Here is a 25,031-nt window from a genome sequence, read left to right as displayed (position 1 = left end):
AAAACGCATTAAAAAAATCTCACAAAACTTCACGAATGGCTGTAAATAATAGTTTTCGCAACACAATTAAAAAATATTTTTTTTATGCGGTCAACAGGGACCGCATAAAAAAAGTCTCACATAGACAATAACTCAAAACCGTACGAAATAGAATTTATTGACAACAGATGTCAGCACTTGACTGCATCGTCTGGTCTATCGTCTGTTTTACATATTTTTGTCCAGGTGGTGTTTTGTTGACTTAAAAAGTAAATTATTTCATTTTTCGCATATTCATGCAATAATATTACTATAATAAGTGCATTTATGCTATAATAAGTTTATTTAGCTATAATAAGTCAACGTAAGACATGACGAATCGCACGAGACTAGTCGCCAACTATACCGCACAAATTAAAAATTCGCATTAAAAAAATCGCACAAATAAAAATCGCACATAAAAAGAGCGCATAAAAACAGGTTTGACTGTATTTGTGACATAGTTATAGGATCTCTCTTCAAACACTGCCGTTGATGCTCCAGGTTAATCTAATAATCAAGTCTAAGTAACTTCTGTTCTCTAAACTGATTACTCATTTCAATCTCTTAAGATATACACGAAAGCGTCCGTGTTCAGTCAAGAATTGCGTCAGTTCATGACTGGGCTGCATCCATTTGTTCTGCATATGATTTTGGATACTTGGGAAAAATCTCTTCGTAACGTGCTGACATGAGATCTTATCCCAATCAGCCTGCCACGCTTTGATGGCTTCATTCCAAACGAGCGACTTGAGTTTCGACTTGGGGATGCGGTCATAATCTTGATGATTGGTATGATTCAGTGTTGCATTACGTGCCAGGTAATCTGCTCTTTCATTTCCCGGAGTCCCCTGGTGTCTCTTTATCCAATTAATGGCATAACTGTTAGATGATGTTGCAACCTCAGCGAAAATATCGATAGAGATGGGGTTGGTAGTGTCCTTGTTTCTCAGTTTGGTCACAGTGGCAGCACTATCAGTGTAGATATTTACGAGCATATTGACAAGATTGACGTTACACCATTTGATAGCCATTAATACCGCAAAGATTTCGGCTTGGAAGACAGAGCACTCCGGGTGCAGCTCAAATGTCTGATTATGAATCTCACCACTTGCACCAAAAATCACGAAGGCACTAGCTGTGCCTTCAGCAGTTTTAGAGCCGTCCATGAAACCTTCAATCCTCGTGGGTATTTCACGTGGAAAAAGTCCCATTCTCCGGGCAGGGTGTGGGAGGGCGGCCATGAGCCTTTCAGTCTCATACATGGAGGCGGCAAGTGTAACTTACACCTTCTTATTTTTTCCTCTCATTCCGACCTATGAGTATTAGCAGGGCCCTTTTTTAGACACACTTATCGTTGGCTCGTCCACACTCGCAATGGACAGCGAGCCGGGTGGTGAAGGAGGAGGCCCGATTACCCTCAAAAATTATCTGGGATTTTCGATCGTCCGAATTTCCACAGCGGTATCAATTAAATCTGAATTTCGACAATTGGGTCGACAAGCAAAAAACAACAGGAAACACGTGATTTATTGAACACCTGAACACCTTACACACAAATCATTCATATTTTCCTTTCTCGCATGAGGATTAGAATGATGGTAACCAACAATGTAACCATGGGAATCAAAGACAGGGTTTGCTTCCAGAGAAGACTTTTAGAAGGAAACTGGCCCTACTAAGGTGTTAGACATGCGATAAATATCCAAAAAACACCACGTGACCAGCCGCGAACCCGCTACCAATGTTCAGTGGTTTTATGCGCACGGGCACTTGTGGACCTTTTTGTACCAGACAACACAATCAATTTTAACTTAATTTCCTTAGTTTAATATGATTATTATAGCGTAAATTGCCAATCTTTAAAATGCGAATACTCCAACATTACCTAGAGATCAGTTGTTCGAGTTTTCTGACTGCTTGGATGGTTCCTCGAGTAACGAAAGCAGAGACATTGTAAGTTGTCTCTCATTAAATCATTTAAAATTATTTTCTAAATTCAATTATAGTAATGATCTTTAATATTTAATCGTAGATACATGGTTATTTGGGCTGCATTGGTTTTTCTTCAATCTTCGATTTTTTAGAAAAATCATGCGTTACTAACGATGATGTAAAGAAAATTTTAAAATAAATATATAATTCTTTTTTATTTATTTAACTTTTATAAATAAGCTATTTGTTTTTCTTTTAAATCTTAGATGAATGAGACTTTCCTCAAAGCCTTTTTGTATTCTTACGAATACAAAGAACATTTTAAAGCTGTGAGTGTTAATGATATATAACGTAATAATATAATGTAATAATGTAATAATGTAATATATAAATAATACGAGGAATACGTAATTACTTTCGTTAAAAGTTGTAACAAGAGAAAACGAAAATAAATGCGTAGAAAAAGTAACCCCCGCAATAGTGGAATAACCAAGGGCTTTTTTTTGTGGCACAATCTCTATAGGTAAATATCATTTTTTTAATTTTACTTATAGGAAGAAGTTTATAAATTTCTTCTTATCTCTAGTGTCATAATTATGAGTTATTTAATGCAATTCTTTTATATTTACAGGCCAAAGATTTTTCGACATTCGAATGTTACTTCGCACGGAAAATCGATCCATCCAAATATTTTAAAGTACATTTATGAAAAAAATTAACGACTTGTTTAAAATCTCTTGTAATTGATTTTTTTAATTAAAATTTTTTCTGAGTTAATTTAATTATAAATTACTTTATAACTGATTAAAACAATACAAAATATTTTAGTTTGTATTCTATGAGAAATTTGCTTTATTACTAGTACATAACGGGTATGTACGAGGGCCCTAATTGCGCCCATTACAGTATGCAAAATTTCAAGATTTTGTATAAAGCGGTTGCCGAAATATAAGCAATCGACAAGTGCTAAGATCTGCAAAAAAGCTTATTTTCTTCATTCCGCACTGCAGACCGCCAGAGAGAAAAAAACTACCGGGTCTAGAAAGCTCAAGTTCTAAACCTAAGCCTTTCTCATTATCGGCGAGGTACTGGCCAAACTTTCGGATCGATAGGTCAAAGTTCACGGGGGTTTCGGATACAGCTAATCCAGTTTTGCGGCTTAATTTTATGCTTATAAGAAGAAAATTGAATGGAAACGGATGAATTTTATTTAAAATGTTATTCAAAATTAAAAAGCTCAAATTTATGCCAATTAAAACTTTTTATAACGATTTTACTAAACGGCGTTCGTTACATTATTGTTTCTAACATCAAAGTTGGCGGCAATTGACTCTACGGCGATTTTGTTAAATTGTCTGATTACAGGCCTACGGTAACATATAAATGAACTATCCGAACAGTTTGTAGATATCTATCCTTTCCGAATGTTTCGGCCGAGGCAGTTCTATCACACCTACCACAAGACCCTCTGCTCCATGTATAAGGAAATAGACCGATGTAGTAAGCACAGAATTCTAAGCAGTGAGGAGATTGTAGGGTTTTACAAGAACCCTACAATTCTTCACTGCTTAGAAACGAAAAATACGCCACGGAGAGAAAATACTGTCTCGGCCGAAACAACTTGAAAGGTTAGAAATGTACCAAGCCTTCGGGAGAAGGACAGTAGTTAAGTATATCCACAGTCTATCAATAATGAAAACGCAGCGATAATAATTTTTTACAGCGAATTTTAACTAATGATACATTCAATCCCTACCAAAGAGTCAGGCAGGACCATTCGGTAGGGTCTCCCATTTACAAATGCCTTAAATAGTTAATGGCCCGGGTCTCTTTTCGTCTTTCAGAGGCCTCTGTTCAGTAATGTTTGTCTTTATTACTTTTCGATCAAGCAGCACCCAATAAACGGATTACCCGTGCTACCAGATCGAGAAGTAATAAGGACGAACATTAAAATAATAACCATATCAAAAGTTTGGTTAATTGGGCTAGCATTGTTATATTTACAGCGAAACGACAAGGGAATGTTTGTTTTCAATAAATTTGCTTATTCGCGTTTTTCATAAACTATAGAGGGCGCTGCATTTTCCACAAAATGGCTACTTCATCTGGGTCGCTTGTAACTAGTATTGTAAAATTAATCATATATTATTGTCCGATATAATGATACATGCTGCTTGTAGCTGTTTATCGAGAAATTTTATAGTAGAACAATTATTGCTAGCGGGACACGTCTTTATGTGGTATCGAAACAAGTGAGAGAACGTTCTATACATATTTGTGCCCTTTGTGTTAAGAGCATCAGCTTCGACATTGTCCTATCAGGACTGGATTTACAAGTAAAAAGCTATTTAAATTGTTGCTTAGGGCTTCGACTTTCAAGGGGCCTCAAACATTTGTAAAAAAAAAAAAAAAAAAAAAAAAATTAAAGTCGAATTTTGTAATAAACATTTTTTAACGAACCAACAGTATATGCTTTACTTTTTATTTTGTGTAGTATTTCATTAATTTTTTTCTAAGAATTAACATAAGGTCTTTTTTTAAAAAAATTGATAAAACGAATTTTAAAAAAGGTTTTTAATTGAATGAGTATAAAAATTTAATTAAATTCAGTTATAAAACAAGACCAGTGAAACCTCATCTTTTTCTTCCAATATCCGTATAAATCGGAGATATAATCTGATTTAATTCTTTTCTTTTTATGATTGACTTCTAAAATTGGGAAGGGTTGGTAAGGGGACTTAGAGTTCAGCTTAGGGCTTCGAAATGCTTATATCCGATCCTTTGTCCCACACAAAATTACTGGCATTTTAACTTTAAGAAAATATCTTTTAAAATTGACAGCATAACTTGTTCATGTAAAGTTGGACAATCGGGACACCGCCAATTCTTAACAGTAATCCACTCTTTCAGAATTCGGAGAAGCTCATAAATATAACCGACCAATTTCCGAATAATCATCTATTTTTCGTGTGGGAATAGACGAAAACTTATATTAAGCTCCCGTAAGTCTTTGAAATTGTAATTTGGAACGCAACAGAAAGCTTTGCTTTTTCTATTCATCTTTACTGCTGATAATACACAAGAATTAAGCAAACGACCCAGATAGAATAGTTTTGTTTTTAAACACCAGAGGTCAAGCATCCGGTGAAAATGCGAATAATCAGGGCCGGATCATCGCATAGACAAATGAGACAAATGTCTAGGGCCCGGTTTTTTGAAGAGCCCTGTCAAACTGTCTATTTTGAAAACACTTGTAAATAAGATAGTTTACTTTTCTGTTGGACAACTGTACATGATAAACAAATAAACAAAAATATATTGCTTTTTACATGGTTATTGTGAATTCTAAAATCTAAAGAAAATGTGTTCTTATATTTCTTTTTGTGGGAGACGGAGGGGTCCGGTAAGAAGAAAATGTCTTGGGTCCCAAAGTGAATTAATCAGGCCCTGGTTATACATATTACAATTTATATTTTTGCTGCATTTCAGCTGAAATGCAGCATCCACTTTTAGCAAAAGAAACAAGTGCTAATAAAATAAACGTCAATGTATTTTAAATGTAAAATGCAGCTGAACAATGTTGAAATCATTAAACATTGGCTGGCCATTGGTCACAGGTTTGCACCTCAACAACAGAATAACCACTTCGATTTTTCCGGGATTCCAGTGTCTCACATCTAAATAGAGGCCAATTTCTCATAGAAGTACTCCTGAGAGGCATTCCCCCAATAAATTGTTCATGTATAGAGTTTATTCCATCAATCCTTTCTTATATTAAAAGGATGTTGGTAGTTGTCAAACCAGATTAAACTATTAAACTATTAAACAGATTAAACCACTTTTAAAGAGCGACTGTTTTATTAGTTATAAATTGCAGACCTGGAGCATTGGGTACTCCTCCTATATAAACGGTTTCAAAATGGTTAAGTCTGGCTTGACAACTGCCAACTTATCTTGGAAGGACTACAATCTCTACTGCACAATGCTAGAATGCATCGTTGTGTTTGAATCATATCGAATAAAATATCAACCTTTCACTTGTTTTATGGCGGAAAACACATTGCAGTTTATTTTATTGGCACTTATTTCTTTTGCCAAAAGTCTTTGCTACTTAACGTTAACATCGCGCTTTTTCTATGATAAAGACGGTCGGTTAAGGTGGGACACTACCTCTGAGGCACCCGGGATCGAAAAATCCCGGGAATGTATTGGAGTTGGTCACTCACCACATTGTGAGTCTGGCCGAATTCACGAGGGACTTCATAGAAAAGGCTCTGTTACCGCTCACAGGGCGGAAAGAAATTTAAATATCGCGTGAAACGTTCTTTACATTGCATACATCTAGACGTATTTAATAATGGCCTCGCACAATCTAACACCTCTATCGTGCAGATTATTTGAAAAATGAGTAATTGTATACAGGTTTAATCGTATTTAAATTTACTTTTAATTTTAAAATGCAAAATTCGTGACAATTTCTTATGATTTTGTAATGATTTGATGCAAAATCGAATTTTAAAAAGTCTTTATTAATTAAAAGACCAAAATTTGTTTACAGAGATAATTCATTTGTTCTGATGATTCTTTGACAATTATGTTATTCACTAAATTGTTCTTCACAAAAAATTTCAGAATAATTCTTCTTGTCTTTTATGCTTTAACTCTTCTTTGTCTTTTCGTATTCATTAAATATTCAATGGTCTTGGATAACGTAGATTTGACGTTGCTGATTATTGAGAAATTCACTTAGATGCAATTTGCTGCCGAATTCGACACAAATGGAGTGTAAACATTGATCAACAATGGACAAAATCGGTGAATAATCGAGGATACAGGTTGGCGAAGAATGGGCACGATTGGGAAGAGTCTAACTTCGAGAAGACACGATTGGAAGTCTAAATTTGTAGGGTCACAGTTGAGAAGTCAATTCGAGGAGTCACAATTAGGAAAAAAAGTCGAATTTGGAGAAGTCGCAATAGGAAAAAAACGTCCAGTTTGGAAGAGCCACATTTAGGAGAAATGTCTAATTCGGAGGAGTCACAATTAGGAGAAATGTCCAATTCGGAGGAGTCACAATTAGGAAAAATGTCCAATTTTAAGGAGTCGCAATCAGTAAAATTAGTCAAACTTGGATAAGTCACAATTGGAAAGTAAAAAAAAAAAAAAGAAATACCAATAAAGGAAATAAATATTTTTTTAAAAAAAATCTTCGTACAGAGATGAAAATCTCAAACTTTCTTCAAAAATCTGCAAAAATAAAATGAAAATAATCAAGATTTTTATTCAAAATATTCAATTGCTTAAATAATGTTTAAATCAGTAAGTTTATTTTCTTCCAAAAACAATTGCACACGAATGAAACGGAAATTATTAATTCGATACTGTTGTGTTATTTATTATTGTTAATTTGATTACTTCAGAAATCTTCGTGTACTCATATTGACATAAATTTACTGAATACTTTAACTTCTATTTTAATATTTGCTAAAACACAAAGAAGGAACTGCGTTACGAGATTAGTACACCTCCAGAATATATTCTTGTCGATATTTGGACAAGGATATATATATATATATGTATATGTATATATATATAAGCCTGATGTCCTAAAAGCCTATGCTGTCTGCATGTAAAAATTTCAATCACACGAAGAACATAATGTATTTCCAGACTAATACATAAACGTTTTCTGTTCTCCTGTTACCTGACCATTAATATTCTGTTGGTGGTACATCGGGGAATAGAAATTGTGTTTAATTTATAAACTGGGAGTGTAAAATCTCCTAAGTGTTGATACAAAATACTAAAAATGTTACGATAAACATTTACCCGATACGAACTCGGATTAAATCAAGCAAATCGATCTTATACTTGATTCAAAGATGCAAGCAAACGGAGCCTTATTCAAACTGGAGATACTCTGTTTCTCCACTTTTAACACCTTTCCACACTTTCTTGACGGATCTGAATGTAGAAAAATCAGTATAAGTACTTACTACAATTATATCAAAACATATTGAAAGTGCTTTATCAGCTTTAGCAGAAATACAGCTGAACCTCGCTAAAACGCTATAACACCACACTCCATTTAGTGAGAATTTTAGAGGCAAACGAATGATGAAGCTAAATCAATTACCTCTTGACTGGTTTCCATACAGCCTTGAAGAACGATCCGACTGTTTTGAATGCCTTTGTATCTCCACGTGGATTTTCCACGCAATCCTCATACTCCGCGAGCCCTTTACTCACTTTGATGTTTGTTGGAGGAACCGTAATGTCATTATTGAGTTCGTGATCCTCCTCGTCTTCGACCAATCGCTCGCTAAACGTGGTAAAAAAGAATTTACAATACAATATATATACAATTTTGAAACCAAATATACGAAACTTCATCAATAAACATTTATAAAAGTTAAAGAAAAATTATAATACTTGAATAACATGTTATTAAAGTTATTACTATTTAATAAAAATGTAGGACCTCCCCTAATTCTAACTCAAAGTTGTTTGTAGAACACATTATAATATGTAATTCTTATCGCCGAGATTCTTCAGTATAGTGCCAACTCGATTTAGTACCAATATCGAGCTTTGATTGTATATAATGATAGAATATGCCATACAAATAGATATAAACAGTAGTATAGTTTACCTGTTAAAACGATGGCGCGAGTTCTCGTAAAATGGCCGAATCTTCTTCAAAGCCCGTTTATAAGCAGGATTAATACGATGTTCGAAGATGGACTTTCCAAATCCACTTTGTACGGGTTCCTCCTGCTCCAAGAAGCCTTTCTTCTTGCCACGAAATCTAAAATGATCCAAATTGTTTGGATTCACCAACCCCGTACATCCATCCACCCGCGCCCTGAATATGCAAAGAGAAAATTCATAAAACAATAAATATTTAATTAATTCCAAAACATTTCTCCTGATTTTAAAATGAAATGTACAAAAATATATCAATGAATATTTTCATAAGCTTTTATAAAATTATTATATAATCCCTGACAAAATTTCCTATCTAACTGTAAGCTAAACAAACCACCCCTTAGAGGCTCGTGCTTTTAAATTTATTTGAGAGAAGAAAAAGGCTTTTATAAATCACATCCTAAGGCCTCAAAAAGCCTTAGGATGTGATTTGTAAAGGCCTTCAGGGGAAAACATTTGAATTGAAATAACGTGAATTCCGGTTTATATCGAAAGTTCGTATATAATTCGGGCCTCCTGCTCCTAAGCATTTTACTTGTGGGCTCGACTTTCCAGAAATATCGAAGATTCGAAATCTTTACATTAAATTGAATTAATTATAATTTGCACCGAGAAATTTCTCTTTAAATCATTAATTTTTCGAATGAATCTCTTATTTGAATAAATGTCAATAAAATGTAAAATTTCTTACCCCAAAGGTTGAGGCAAGGGTTGATAATCACCAGAATTAAAGAACATTTTGCAATAACTCTCGAAAAATCGCACTCTAACAATAGAAAGAGCAACACCAACAACGATCAATTGTTGAGATTCTTTGTTACGCGTTAATCGGAGAGGATAGAATATTTTAATATTTTATTTTTAGTCTAATTTTTCTATGTGTATGTGGATGTGTGTGTGGGGAGGCACTATTTTGTTCACCCTGTTTGAAGCTTAATAATTCCTGTGCTTTTCGTCGAAAATTTGTGAAATTTTGTTCATTACGGGGCTTTTTTTCTAAACTCTTTCCGCCCTGTGGACACTAAGAGGGCATTCTTTTAGCAAGCCCATTATGGATTCGGCCAGGCACACAATGGGGCGACCAAGTGGTGAGGGATGGGGCCCGACATATCCAGATGGTAAAGGTGGTGTCATTCTATCCATCTGGGAGACGGAACTTGCAGGAGTATCTGACGCCTCAGACAGAAAATTTAGACGTCTTTATACGTTATATACATGTTATAAGACTCATACTAGTACAAACGTTACACCCATACACGTGAATATCTAATTAATTAAGTTAATAGTGCGTGCGAACGGAATGTAGGCAAACGGGTGCATTGGATCGTTGTTTGAACCATGTTATTAGTGTGAAGAGTGTTGTTATCTCGGTGATTAAATGTAAAGTGTTAGTATAACAAGAGGGAAAAATAAAACACCTCTTGCCATCTTTTATCTAAGTTAGTAATAAATAAAATAAAGAAACCAATCGTCACCTCCTCCTCCCCCTCCACAGTCGGTGGCATCGATACAAATTCCTAAACCATTAAGGAATAATAATACGCTAGTTACTTTCCAGTTACTATTACCATGAGCATCCGAAGAAAATTTTTCAGGGGGATAAGCTTGGAGACATAATTACATCAATACATTTTTATTTATTTAATTTTCGGGGGTTTCTCACAAGTAGATTATAAAATAAAATATTACATCAATACAAAGTGTCCTGCAATTGAGGGTGTAAGATTGCATATCTCAATCACTTTTAGGATTATAATTTGTAGAATTTGATCCCAAAGGTCAGTTGCCTCATTTGTTCCCTTTGCAGAGGTTATATGCAGGGCCGAATCATCGCATAGACAAATGAGACAAATGTCTAGGGCCCGGTTCTTTGAAGGACCCTGTCAAACTGTCTATTTTGAAAAGACTTGTAAATAAGATAGTTTACTTTTCTGTTGGACAACTGTATATAATAAACAAATAAACAAAAGTATATTGTTTTTTACATGGTTATTGTGAATTCTAAAATCTAAAGAAAATGTGTTTTCTTTAGATTTTAGAATGAATTTTTAATGTGGAATTTCGAATTTTAAATGTCCAAGTTAGAATTTCTGTTTAATAATAATGTTAGTATTAATTTCCAAAATTGAAATTTAAAATGTTTGAACTAGATTAATGAACTATTATTAATATTTTAAAAACAATTCAGACTTAGAACTGGACAGTAATAAATACAAAAACCACTTATGAGAACGTTTCAACTTCGCATTACTTTCAATGCTGGACTGACTTTCAGGTTCGCTCGTGGTTTTGTACAATAAAAGCACGATGACATATCTGATGTTACATTCGCATCAATTCCAGTATACCGATGTTAATTTATGAATATATGAATAAATATTTGTCATTTGTCCATATTTTTTTCTTATATGCGGCCCGTTTCACTTCGAAAGTTTCAAATGTGGCCCTTAGAAAAAGGTTGCCCATCCCTGGTATAATGCTAAAACGGTAAGAGTCGCGCTCTGAATTCTTTCTCATAATGGTTTAAATTGCTATGAACTGCTAATTACATTATTTTATTTATTTGCTGTAAGATAATGTTTTTGATAATTATTTTCTTTATATTACAAATGATTTAATTAAAAATAGTCTATTTTATAGGTTTGGACAACTAGGATTTTACAAATTTGATAATAAATTTTAAAAAAGTTATTTTTTCCTTTCAGGTTAGTAAAAAATAGGTTATAGGTTATAACATCACAAAATATATTTGGTTTATACATGGTTTGGTTCGATCCCTTATAATTTTTAATTTGCAGAATGGAACTACAGCGTGAGGAAAAAAAGCAAAGGGAGGTCAAGAAAAGTTGAGACTAAAAAGAAAACGTGATTTGGAGTTAGTAGCTAGACAGTGCTATTGTATACAACAAATGTTTAATAGAATTTAAATGCCAGTCTGAAAATATGTCTAACAACGACGATGTGAATCAGTGGAGAAATATAAATAAAGATATTAGTATTCAAGAAAGTGAAAATAACATATCTGCGACTTCAACCGACGTAGATAATGTCGATAATGCTCAAACTGATCAAAACAAATCTGAGAAAGAGAAATATAAAGAAATTTTGCAAGCAATGGAAGTCAGTATTCCAATTCTAGAGGGCAACGAGTCTAATACATTTTTCATAAAGCCACATTACAGTAATATAGATGATTTCTTCAAGTATCATCCGAAACAACCTACCAAAAAATACCGTTTAATTCTAAAATTTATAATAAAAAAATAGATTGTCAAAAATCGTAGATAGTTAACATTTTGTGAAGAAAATAACAAGTTGTACTGTTCGATCTGTTTAGCATGTCGACGACAACATTTTTATCAAAGGTTTTAGTAATTGGCATTATGTTCATAATGCGGGTTCGAGTCCCGCTTCGGGCCGATTTCTTTTCCTCCAGTTCCAAATTATTAAAATTATTTATTTAATTTAATTATAATTATTAAGTTTAGTAAGAGATGGCGCCTAACGCCAAGCTCTAGTGCCAAATTGTCTTATTAATTATTTATTTATTATAGCCAACTCTAGCCCGATAATTCGGCTCTTGTGGATGTATAGTTCATCAATACGTCGAAAGGCATGTGAAAAGAAAATTTCGTGACAAAAATGCTGTTCGCCATTTCATGCGCACGAAAAACTGTTCAAGCATTACTAAACAATTGAAATCCATACGAAATGAAAAAAAATACTTTTTGATTGTAATGTTGTAAAACGAATAATTGATATTATTAAATTGATTGACAAAAGAGGGTTAAGTTATAAAAGCAAACGAAATGAAGGTCTTTATACATTGAACCATGACAATATAGATCACGGAGACTTTTTAGAAATGATATTAAGGAGAGTAAAAAAATTTACCAGTCAAATTCAGATAAGAGAATGCAAGGACGTGGCAACTTAGTTACATTTTTATCAAAAATTACTGTAAACTACATACTTAAAGCAATATCGAAACTAACTAAAAACAAAATTTCGAAAGAAATAAATTATGCTGGAATGTATAGTATTCAGATTGACACCACACAAGATATGTGTTCAAAATCAATGCGCAATTATAGTGAGATATGTAAATAAATACATGAATAAGATACTTAGCCATCGTCAGTGTGGAATCATCAACGGATGAAGCTTTTTACAATATTATAAAAGAAATACTAGGAAAAAATAATTTGGATATTACCAAATGTATCGGAAATTCTACTGAGGTGCAAGTAATATGCAGGGGAAATATCGTGGGTTTTCTGCTCACATGCTAGAAGCTATCCCGGAGCATGTTCATATATGGTGCTACGCCCATGTTTTGCAATTTACTTATTTCTGATATTACTCAGTTATCAATTGCTGTAGCTTCATTATTTAGTCTATTAAATTTAATAGCAATTTTCATTCGAGAATCGTACAATCGAATGAGTGTGTGGATTTCTCTTAGTAAAGATATTAAGCATAAAAAAAATTAAATACGATAGAAGAAACGCGATGGTGGGCCAAAGATGTAGTCTTAAAGAAAGTGTTTGGTAATTTTGCTAAGCCTAAAAATGGCTTATACAGTATGTTGAATTAATATTAACATTACAGTATTTTGCTACATCAATAAACTATTCAACCAAACATACGAAGAAAAGCAAAATCCTTTCTAGATTCCTTAATAAAGTATGAAAGTAGTTTTAACAGCTGAACTTTTCTTACAAATATTTGATATTACAACACCGATTTCAAATTATTTGCAAGAAAGAAACAGATTTCATCAAAGCTCATCGTATGGTTATGAATACAATCAAATTATTAAAGGATATATCGCGAAAATTTAAAACGTTAACGAATATCCGATGGAACAGTTAAACTCTCGCCTTTCGTAAATAAAAACCGACGCAAAACTTAGAGTACCCGCCCGACAGTCCTGCGAAGACAATAAAAAATTGTTTGTCAGAATGGTAAACAAAAAGCTGGAATTACAATGGAATGAAATGCATTTAAGAGAACCCGGATGTTGTGTTTTTTCACCTGTAGCCTGGAAGATTTCTAGTTCGTTTTCGAGATGCGTTACAGTATTTCTTTTGCCATCTAGTATTATTGATTTGTCTACCTCGGCTGCATTAATAGCGGAACCAAAGCTTAGGGTGCGACTATGCAGATGCGAATTTAAAGCGAGCGAGAAGTTGCGAGCGATTTAGTTTTCGCAAAAGAAAACTATGCACAAGCGAGAAATAACGCTGGTAAGAACGAATTTCTGTTTCTCGCACATATCTAACAGGTTTTGATATTTATCGCGTCTCGCCTCTTCTCGCCACATATTCTCGCTCGCTTGAGTCTGCATAGTCGCACCCTTACACTCCGATAATTCGGCAGTTTGTTTGTCTTTAATAATCAGGTTTATGAAGAAACACTTCATACTCGTTTGTATCCTTGGCCAATTTGCACTACCTGGTGTAATGCAATTATCAAAGCTACTGGACATGGTTATAAATTAAGACAGCATAAGCACAATTATTCCAGATATTACAAGTTCTGACAAGTAAAGAATTTTCAGAATTCTGTCACAAATAGCCTACATATTGATTATTGACAATCTGTGACATGTCATAATAAGCGAAAATTTAAAAAACTAATAAGTAGATTTAAAATTAATAAATACAAATGTATTCTGACAGTTTATGGGCTAATTATACTTTCTGTTTGCAAAGTTTCCTCAACCTTAACACAAAATAAGAAAAAAGTAAATTTTTAAGAAATCTGCGGAATTTCCCGGGTTGAAAAACAGCCGGGATCCCGTTGGAGAAACCATAGTCTAGTCTATAACTCCTAATTTTTTCCATATAATTAGAATTTTACCAAATTTCTATTTTAATATTTTTTAGTTCTAATTTCTCTGTCTTTTACCTTTCTTGCTCCTCATCATTCCTTCCAACAATGTTTTAGAATATTACCTAAATAATTAATTTTTTACTTGTTTTTATCAGCACTGATTTTTTAGTATTTCCACGTTAATTAATATATATTAAATTAATTAACATATATTATGATATTCTTTATGTAATGTCTTTCAAAAAACAAAATAAATTCTACGCAAATCTATATAAATCTTTAATATGAAAGTTATTTATTTTATTGTTGAGCGCAATTGAAATTATTGTAGACCTATAAATTCCCACTGTCATTTGTCCAACTGTCTGTCTGTCCTTCCATAATCTCGAGAACAGTGTTAAATAAATGAAAGTTGAGACAATATATGGAAAGTGTAGGAGCAGGCGGCCCCGATTAATTATATACGAACTTCTAATACAAACTAGAAGTCACGTTATATTAATTTAAATGTTTTCTTCTGCAATAGAGCCGGGCACTTATCTAACTCTTTTCGAGTTAGATAAGCGATTGGCACGACTCTATTGCTAACAGGAAAAGTATGATGTACAGGGACAAGTCACTACTAATTCGAGGTGAAGAGGATATATTTTTTAATTAAATAAATTTAAAAATATAATTAGAAACTAAAGCCCGGCATTGTGACGATGTCTCAATAAATACTTGTTCGTTATTAATAAAAAACAATTTTAATTTTTCTCGGTTGTTTTATTGTACATTGCGGGTGATTATTGTCAGGGGAGTAAAAATCAACAGTCATAAGCCTTTTCCAACTGTAAAATAAATAAATACAATCTACGTATTTCATTTTCAAAACGAACAAAAGGTTAAAGGAGCCCGTTCAACTCCAGATCCCAAAAACAAGATCTCAATGGAATTTATCATCGGTATCTGCCATTATCAGTTGTCAAAATTAAATGAAAATGTATAATCTGTATCTACTATGTGTAATCTGTTTCTACTCTAATCATGTCATATCCCGTCCAGTTGGAATGACGGTAAATATAGAACAGTTTTGATAAATTCAACATTATTATTAATCATTTACAGTATTAAATATAGACATTTATAAACTGTTAAAAATAATTTTATTCCGAATTTACTGTAATACAAATTTTGGAAATTTCTATTACTGGTAACAATAATACAAAAAATTTTCTTTAAAAAATAAGTAAAAAAAAAAGGAGCCTTTTTAATTTCATTTCTTAATATTAACAAAAAAGGAAAGAAAAGATTGTTAAACTTTGCACAGCTAAATTAGTTCGTCAGAAAAAATTATATTCTGTTTTAACAGATGATGTAAATTGCTCTGACCGATGCGATCTTTAGGATTCTGAACAAGAAATACAATTTTATATATCTTTAACATTCAAGCAGAATTTATTTTTTATTTCATTACTAAAGTTGCTCTTAAACACTTACAATTTTTAAAATTTTCTTCAGAAGATCGTGAATTTCTATATCGACAGTTTTAAGACGAACAAAATTTTCTTTTGATTCTTCAAAAAAGAATAACAATAAAAATTTATTAATAAATTTTGATAAATTCAATAAATACGGCATTTCCTCGATTAAACTTTGGAATTGAAATAAACCCGTTCTTCGAATAAATTCCGGCGCCTGCTGGTGGCCGAGTGGATAACACCACTAAACACTAGTAGTTGGTCGTAGGTTCGTGCCTGGCCACGTAGAGTTTTCCGGGTTTTTTTCACGTTATTAAACATCCAAATAGGATCAGTTTTCCTTAAAAGACCTCTCGGGAGGCATTCCCGCCTCGGCAGTTCACCCACGTGTGTCGTTTCCGTAATCGAATAAACCCCAAGGGAATAAAGATGCGGTTAAAAATAAACCTCGGGCTGAAAAACCCGAGGTTTATTTTTACCTGCACTTCATCTTTTTTACTGCACTGGTTACCTAAAAGCATATTGAAGTACTCCACTTCACTGCATAAGGTAATATGGTTATAGAATGGCAAATAGAGTTTAAGTAAAATGCTACCTTTTCAAATTGTCTGAGTCGAAAAGCACTTTCTATTCCAGGATTCACCGAAATATTTTTTGAAATAAATTATAAATATTAGAAAATCGAGAGCCTAAGGCCGAAAAGTAATTAGGAAAACTCGAATTGAAAATAGATGGTGAGTTTGAACAAGAATATAGTCAATATTTTGATTCAATATCACAAGGCAGACATGAATGACAACGTAATAGCCGAATTGGAAGGTGCTGAATCAGGTTAACTATAAAAAACAGTAATAAACCACATCTGAAAAATTTCTCGGGATTTATTGCACCTGTCTAGATTCGAACACAGATCCCCAGAGCGATAGACTACCACCTTGACCGCTCGGCCATCCGGCCTCAACTCAAATCCTACTCGGACTCCGGCAAATTTAAAAGACTATGACTCTGACTTTTTTTTTTTTTTTTTTTTTTTTTTTTGAAAGTCACCTTATGATTTTTTTATAAGAAAGACGCCACTGGGTATCCAAACATTTTAATTTATAATTTCTCTATAAAAAGTTATACTAAAATTTACGGTGAGAATCATAAATGCATATAACGAATCTACCCTCGAAAAACTTTCGAGTACATAAAGAAAATTACTTTTTTTATTTAAAATGATTAAATTTAATCATTTTAAATAAAAAATTAAACTGAATAAAACGCAAAAAATAACAATTTGATGAATGACGTAATCGGTCCGTAAAATAGTTTCATCCGCTCCTGCTACTACGAGAATAGTTAATTTCCAACCGATAGTTGGCCCACCAGTGGCCAAGCGGTCTTCGTTCCCTGAACACTGGGATTTCGGTCGTGGGCTCGTGCCTCGCTCGGACGGGCTGACCTCGTGGAGTTTTCCGGGTTTTCTCCACGTCTGTAACGCCTAAATAGGGCCCGTTTCCCTTAAAAATACCTTCCGGAAGGCACCCCAAACAAACCTACCGACAGTTAAAATGAATAAATTTATTTAAATTAATAAAAGCTATTTTCTGAAAGTATAGAGCACGTGGAGTGCGATTCGCATAAAATTTTAGTGTGAAATGGCTTTTATAGATGAATATATTTTTAATTTTTAAATTTATCCAAATGTCCGTTTTCTAAGAAATTATTTTAAGAACTAATTTAAAAGTATTTTTTATATTTCACATTTTACCAATAGTATAATTCAAGGTCGGAGTTGCCGAAGTCGGAAGAATTTTACCGATTCCAACTTTGACTCCAGCGGCTCCAACTCCGACTCCACAACATGGCTGTAGCTGTAATCTATAAATAGTCAATAAATGGTTTTAATAGTTCGAAACATGTACGAGAAAATAAGGCATTTTTAAAATATTTACTCTCCATCTTCTGTTGCAAGATAAATATCAGCCTCGAAAAAACTCCGAGTCTTCAAATAAATCCGGGGGATAATTTTGAAATTAAACCGCCCTGGTAATCGAAGACATTGCGGTAGTTATTTCATATAACTTAGTGCAGGTTTAGATTTTTTCCCACTTAAACTGTTTTTCTTCCATATTCATCGTGGGTTCGACCAAAATGGGGAAAGCCGGGTGGTGAGTGACGGGGACCGACATATCCAGGATAGACACTTGCATAAATATTTTGAGGAGTTGCTCGCCCAGATACAATTTCGGATCTTTCAAAATGTTAGAGTGATGCCTTAACCTTATCCACTATCCTACCGTTACTAGTTTTAGATCGTGTGATATCTTTATGTAAGTTTATATAAACTTACATAAAGTCCATATTCCACATGAATTTAATACCGGTATTACATAAAGTACATGTTTATTATCCTACTAGGTTTTGAGTACTGAATATCAATAAACATATATTAGTGTTTTCGAAGCCTATAAGAGCACGAAGTCTAGATCGCCTATATCTAAAGACATTAATAATTTTACAAACGTCTTACCTTTTAAGATATCTGATTTATCAACATTTTCGGAATTTCCGCTAACTAGTAGTTTGTATGCGATAACGCCAAAAGACCAGATATCAATCTCGAATGCTATAAAAATATAATAAATTGGCTACGATTTGAGAGCATTATACAGAGTGAAAATAATTATAGTAATTCTATTTATGCAAACTTTATTAAAAATTAAATTCCAATTAACTTATTTAAATTTTTTTCATCGATTTTATACAGTAATTATAAAAGCATTAATTATTATTCTTACAATATTCCGTTACTCCATCCATTTCCGGAGCTCTATATTCCTCATTTCCACAGACGTCCTTAGCTAAACTTTCCAACTAAAATATTGTTAATTATAAAATTAATACTTTAAATGTTAAAGATAATTATCTATTTGAAAATGAATCTTTACCGAACATAAACCAAAATCAGATAATTTTACTTGACATTCGTCGAAGAGAAGAATACTGGATAGTTGAACGTTACGATGAATAATTTCTATAAAAATATGAAATATTCATTTGAATCATATTTAATTTCAAAAATATCCAAATATAAAGATTAATCAAGTATTAAAATTTTTTTAATCTATCGAAGTTTTGGAAAATGAAGATTTGACATTTCAATTATTTCATTGTAAATTTAAACAATTTATTAATACAATGAAATCATTGAGGATCTTCGGCAAGAATATGTTAACTCAGTTTCTTTGTAGAACATTCTATTATTAAAAATTCTACAAACATAAACAGATATAATTTTCAGACTCATAACCCATAACTTTTTGTAGATTGGCCTATCAACCGCTAATACCATTATATAAAATATATAACAAATTCAGAACTTTAGGATGATTTTCTCAGAAACTTGAAAAATGAGTTAACACATTCTTCCTCCAACATCTTCATTTATTATATCTCAAAAGTCTGAAAATTTTGTTGAAATATTTTTGATGGAATTCAGGACTGTAATTAAAAATAAACTCTGACGGAGTGATCACAGATGGCCGAATGTCCGAAGCTGTTAAGGCGTCAGCTTATCTCTCTAGGAGACCGAGAGGGGGGGGGTTGAGTACCAAAAACTTTCTGGGATGTTTATAGGGAATGCGTTGGACGCAGCAGCATCCTCTTTCTAAGGATTTTTCCGAGAAAGCCAGGTTTCTCAGGTAGTAAAAAATTTTATAAAGCATATTGTTTTTTGCTGTACCTCCTGTAAAGATTTCTGGACTCGCTACTATCGGGGAGTTTGTCCTAGATATGTTGGGCTCCATCTCTACCTTCCCACCGCTCTCATTATGGGTCTCGCCAAATCGACGATGAGAATGATTAAAGAAGCTCTCTAGCGCCCATAAGTAAAATTAATGAGATAATAAATATGTATTTAATGAATACTACAAACTGTAAATACTTATGTAAATATTTCAACATTATCTAACAGATGTAAAAAAAAAAAAAAAAAAAACAATGACAAATACCCATTAAACATGATTCTTTTTCATTCGAATGTATTGAAAAATACTAAGTTTAATTATATTTGGACTATTTTTATGTTTTTTATTTCACTTAATTCTATGACATAATCTCACATCAATCGTATGCACGTATTGATTCGTGATTGTTTATTATATTGAATTGTTTCTTCATTATTCTATAACCGGTGTAGTATGTCATGGAACACGAACGAACTGTATAAAAGTGCAATAAAAAAATATATTTTTACAAAAGAAAAACTTCCAAATTTACTTTTTTTGTGTAGAAAATCGATTGCTTTAAAGATTTGCATCAGGATTGTTTTGGCTTCATATAAAATTAAACGTCCAAATTTATTCAAGTGGAAACCGAGATCCGAACCAATTGCATATTCCAAGAGAAAGCAAAAACTAAAGCACAAAATACATTTTTATTTATTTGATACATTTATTTACAGTAAGTTTAGATGATAATTTTCTTATCTAACTTACCTGTAACTAGTCTCGAAAGCTTGATACATCTGGATTAAATTGTGTTTTCGTTTGGAAATTTCGTAACAATGCTTCTCTGTCATAATTTTTTCTACCTACAGTAATTGAAAAGAATTATTTAATTCAAATTACTTGACAATTTCCTATTTAGAAACTAATTATTCTAACATAAAATAGATTTGGCTGGATGGCCAAGCTATTAAGGTGGCAGTCTGTCGCTCTGGGAACCCGGAATGAGTCTGGACGAATAAAAAAAAAATCTCACTGATTTTACAGAGGTATGATATGTCGAGCCCTGTCCCTAACCATTGTGGACTTGGTCGAACCTGAAATGTGTTTGCTAAAAAGACTGTCTTAGTGCCCACAGAGCGAAAGAGTTAAAAAAAAAAAAAAATTGCTCGATCTTACAATTTAAACTTAATTCATGATAAAATTACCTTTTCTTTTGTATTGTAGTGCACCTTAGGTAAAACACGAAGTACATAATGAAAAGCTGTAGGTTGATGGAGAATCAACAAAATATATCTTCCTTCATTACCTCCTAAATGTCTCAAAACCATCAATTCAGTTATTTTCCATCTTTTGGGAGATTCGTCATGCAATTTAATCTACTTATCAATGAAAAATTCATGTATCTATACAACGAACTAATTTTATTATTCTGAAATGGCATTCATTCAATACAAAGCATTTACCAATTCTTTTTCTATTTTTATCCCATGCACGACAGTGTCTACCAAATCACGGAAACGATGCGATGTAGTTGGTTTTAAAGAAATGGTCTTCAAAGACTATTATTAAAAAATTACAATTTCCATAAAATTAGCACTAATAAAATGAAAATATAATCATTAACTCATGGATCATTTCTCCCTGTAACCAAATAAAAAATCAACATAAAGAAAAATTTTTCTATAACCTTTCAACATTTCCTTTTTAATAGAGGTTAATTTAATTTTCAATATTTAAAGGAGTAAATAAAAAGTTATCGACATACGATTACTTCTACTACTAATAATTATATATATAATTATTAATGAAAAATAAACGATATCTAATCTTTAAAATTATCGTTATATTTATACATATCAATAATTTTATTAAAGATTAGATATAGTTCAGTTTTTAAAACACAAGTTGTAGAGTATAAATATAAAACTAATAAAGTATAATTAACTTATAAAATAAATAAAAACTGTACTCTTTCGCTTCGTATATTCTCTTTGATGTCTTTTTTTAGCAAAATTAATTTCTTCTCGATATCTCTTTGCAATTTTTCTATTGTAATCATAATCGATTCATTTCTCTCTTCATCTTCATCTTCCTATTTCAGTATAAAAGATGCGAATGAAACTTAAATTAGCGACTTTAAAAATAAATACGAATTTACATTTTCTGATGTATCGGTCAAGCTAAATTCATCTCGCAAAGATTTCAGTTCTGAATTAAATATTTGTCTTGTTTTATGAATTTTCGCTTTTATCAGTTCAAGAAATTCTTCCTTGAAATTATAAAATTTTATTTATATAACATTTTATAATTCTTTACAGGTAAAATTTTAATTTATAACATCTTACTGAATTCAGTTTGTCATTGTCATATTCTTCACTATACACTAAAGATGGACACGATCTGTTACTCGACTGTACGAATATAAAAGTAAGTTTATTATTAATTAATTAACAATTAAACTATTTCATTATATAAATAATGAAAATAATGATATTACTTTATATCAAATTGAGTAATATTCTTACATTTAAATAGAATTTATAAATTTTATATTACTTTTATATAAATTCATTCATTAAAAAAAACTAACCCCTGGACTGATACCAAGAATAGAATCTTTGTCTATCAAATGAAGTGGTTTAGCATAGAAATGCATATAGTCTATGATATTTATAGGAGATTCAATATTCAGTTTTTCCCATTCATCAAAATTGTATTCAGCATTTTCTTGCTAGAAAATAAAACAAAATAATAAAATTTTTGCACTGTTGATATATATATATATATATTATTAGATTTAAAAAAAAAACTTACAGTTTCTATGTAAAAACTTTTAGGAAAGTTGACAGTAATCTGAAACATATATCATGTATTAGTATAACACCAATACAATGCATTAAGAGTGTCCTAACAAGCATTCTTTGTGTTGATGGCCGAATGACCGAAGTACTGCCTGCAGCTTTGGGAGAGTTTTGAATTGTATGAAGAGAATCACTCAGCATTCAAACTTGAAAAGCCCATTGTAACCAGATCAATTAGAAGTTGCGGAGTGAAAACTGAGAAACTAGGGAGCAATCGCAGCTTCTTCATTTAAGTACAGTTGTCACTACGCTAAACAAAATCTCACAAATCAGCCGCCACATTCTTAAAAATCTGAAGACCGTCACATTGGTGAGAATTCAATTCGCAGCAAGATTTTATTCTAGTTTCTAGGGCGATAAGTGATAGCTAAGCTGTCTAGTGGATTCGCGCCTCGCCAGCGAGCTCACCACGTAGAGGTTTCGGGTTTTCTTGACGTTTGTAACACCTAAATAAGAGTGAGTTTTCCATAGATTGTCCTTCCCGGGAGGTATCTCACCTCGGCAGATCGCTCGCGTGTCGCATTGCTATATACAAAGAAAAAGCTGTCGCAGCTACCTGACCGAATCATTCTGAGCCCATGACATCTGGTCCAGATTATTTTTGTTGGCCCACCAGTGAAGCCAAGTGGCAAAAACTTGGTCCCGGATTCGAGTCTCAATATTCCCTGAACTCCGAGATGGTTGCGTAGAGTTTTCCGAGTTTCTTTCACTTGTCTAACATTTAAACAGGACTAGTTTCACATAGAAAGGCATTTTGCTCATGGCAGATCGCTCTCGCATTACGTTGCCTTATCCTATACGACAACAAATTTTCGTGATTAGTTTGATCATGAAATAGAAGAGCCTGATGGTAAGACCTCGTGTTTCGCGATCCGGCTATCCCATTTCGGGCTCGGCCTAACTCGTGATGAGCGTAAATAAAGACCATTTTAGTTCATATAATAAGAGTATATACTGTGTTTTGCTCTTATACAATATATATTATGCAATATACAGTATTTCAAATTTTGCACATATATTATGAAATACTGTATATAATAATTATTATTTATTATACTTAAAAAAATTCAAAATTAAACGGCAAATTCTCATTGTGAAATGCAAATTTGTAAAGAAATTTTATGATAACCATAGCTGTATTTCAGAATTCTAAAATGCGAAGATTATCATTATCACTAAGTTAATATTTAACAATACCGGAAAGGTCACGTGTTGTTCTTCACGAATTACTTCTTCAGAACTATTTACTAAGAGACTACTCTGTTCTTCGGCAAGTGTACCTTCAGGCTCTTCTCTATCACGTAAATTTAAAGATCCAGTCAATGAAGATAAAACTTTTTTATCCAATTCTCTCTACAACAATAGATTTATAAGAAAAAAAGTAATTATTTCAATATTCATTAATTTTATGTCTGTAATTTAAAGTATATTTAAATATTTTCAATTTTATTTTCATTACATTATTTAATATTAACGAGATAAAAATAATAAAATTCCGAAGATTTGATAAAAAGTGACTTTACTTTAGACTCTGTTTGTATTTCATCTATATCTTTATTTTGTTCTCCAGTATTCGGAGCCTATAAAATATAAATAAACAAATAAACATTTTACTGGAGTAGAAGCACGAAATAAAGCTACCGAACCTGAAATTCAGTCAAAATAATAGATTTTTTAGTATAATAGCGCTTCTGGTTTACATCAGTTCTAATTTCAGCTAAAACATTTAGGTTTCGCTTCTTGTCATTGCAAGAATAGTTCACTCCCTGAAATGAATAATTATTTTAATTTATGTTGTATAATTTAGAGTTATTTGAAATTTAAACAAACCGAAATAGATTCTTTAGTCTTTTCTCTTAAGTTGTTTTTATGAATAAAATGCTTATAACTGTCTTCTTTCTAAAGTGTAAATAATAAAGTGATTATAATATATTAGCATATACTGAAATAAAACTTTGCCTTTCATGTACTTGACTATTATTTTTCTTTGTTTCGATTCTTCCCTAAAGAAAATAAATATGTCGATTATTGTTTAAACGGAAATTTGTATTCTGGTAATACTATATATATATATATATATACTTTGTTTATATTCAAAGAGATTGATATCTTCTCTTTACAAGATAGTTCTTTAGCCATTTTTCCTTCTAATTTCAGTAAATTCTGATAATTAAAATTGAAAAATCAGGTCAATATTGTTTCAGTTATTATTGATTCTGATTGTTTCGATATATATACAATTTTATCAATCATAATATTGATACTTTGAGAATAAAAAATATTTTACAATAATATTGTTTAATATAACTGATTATTATTATATATTATTATTATTATTATTCATAATTCAAAAATAATAAAAAATAGAACAGGCATGGGCAAATGCGGCTCCGAGAGCCGCATGCGGCTTTTGCTGAAAGTGTTAATTTCTATTTTTTTATTATTATTTTTACAATTTTATTTTTATAATTTTGTGAAAATATGTTTATTTAAAAAAT

The 25,031-nt window shown here is 32.1% G+C and overlaps 2 protein-coding genes across 2 annotated transcripts; both read right to left on the bottom strand.

The window, feature by feature from the left end:
• Positions 1-572: 572 nt before the first annotated feature.
• LOC136979840 (uncharacterized) lies at positions 573-1,232 on the bottom strand. The gene has a single exon (XM_067275865.1). The coding sequence runs from the start codon at positions 1,230-1,232 to the stop codon at positions 573-575; it is 660 nt and encodes a 219-aa protein (XP_067131966.1).
• A 14,432-nt stretch (positions 1,233-15,664) lies between these two features.
• LOC136979865 (atypical protein kinase C-like) lies at positions 15,665-24,743 on the bottom strand. The gene is made up of 19 exons (XM_067275886.1): positions 24,616-24,743; positions 24,504-24,536; positions 24,364-24,432; positions 24,057-24,299; positions 23,731-23,886; positions 22,487-22,525; positions 22,263-22,403; positions 22,018-22,083; positions 21,831-21,941; positions 21,642-21,764; positions 21,136-21,231; positions 20,878-21,048; positions 20,441-20,535; positions 20,223-20,359; positions 18,893-18,978; positions 18,743-18,818; positions 18,475-18,570; positions 15,979-16,055; positions 15,665-15,889 (listed from the first exon to the last, which is right to left on the bottom strand). The coding sequence occupies exons 7-19, from the start codon at positions 22,326-22,328 to the stop codon at positions 15,809-15,811; spliced, it is 1,281 nt and encodes a 426-aa protein (XP_067131987.1). The 5' UTR covers positions 22,329-22,403; positions 22,487-22,525; positions 23,731-23,886; positions 24,057-24,299; positions 24,364-24,432; positions 24,504-24,536; positions 24,616-24,743; the 3' UTR covers positions 15,665-15,808.
• Positions 24,744-25,031: the final 288 nt, after the last annotated feature.

Source organism: Centruroides vittatus, unplaced genomic scaffold, assembly GCF_030686945.1.
Source record: "Centruroides vittatus isolate TY-2023 unplaced genomic scaffold, ASM3068694v2 contig_651, whole genome shotgun sequence".
Taxonomy (NCBI): Eukaryota; Metazoa; Arthropoda; class Arachnida; order Scorpiones; family Buthidae; genus Centruroides; species Centruroides vittatus.
Note: the sequence above shows the minus strand (reverse complement) of the source record. Positions and strands in the feature narration are given on the sequence as shown.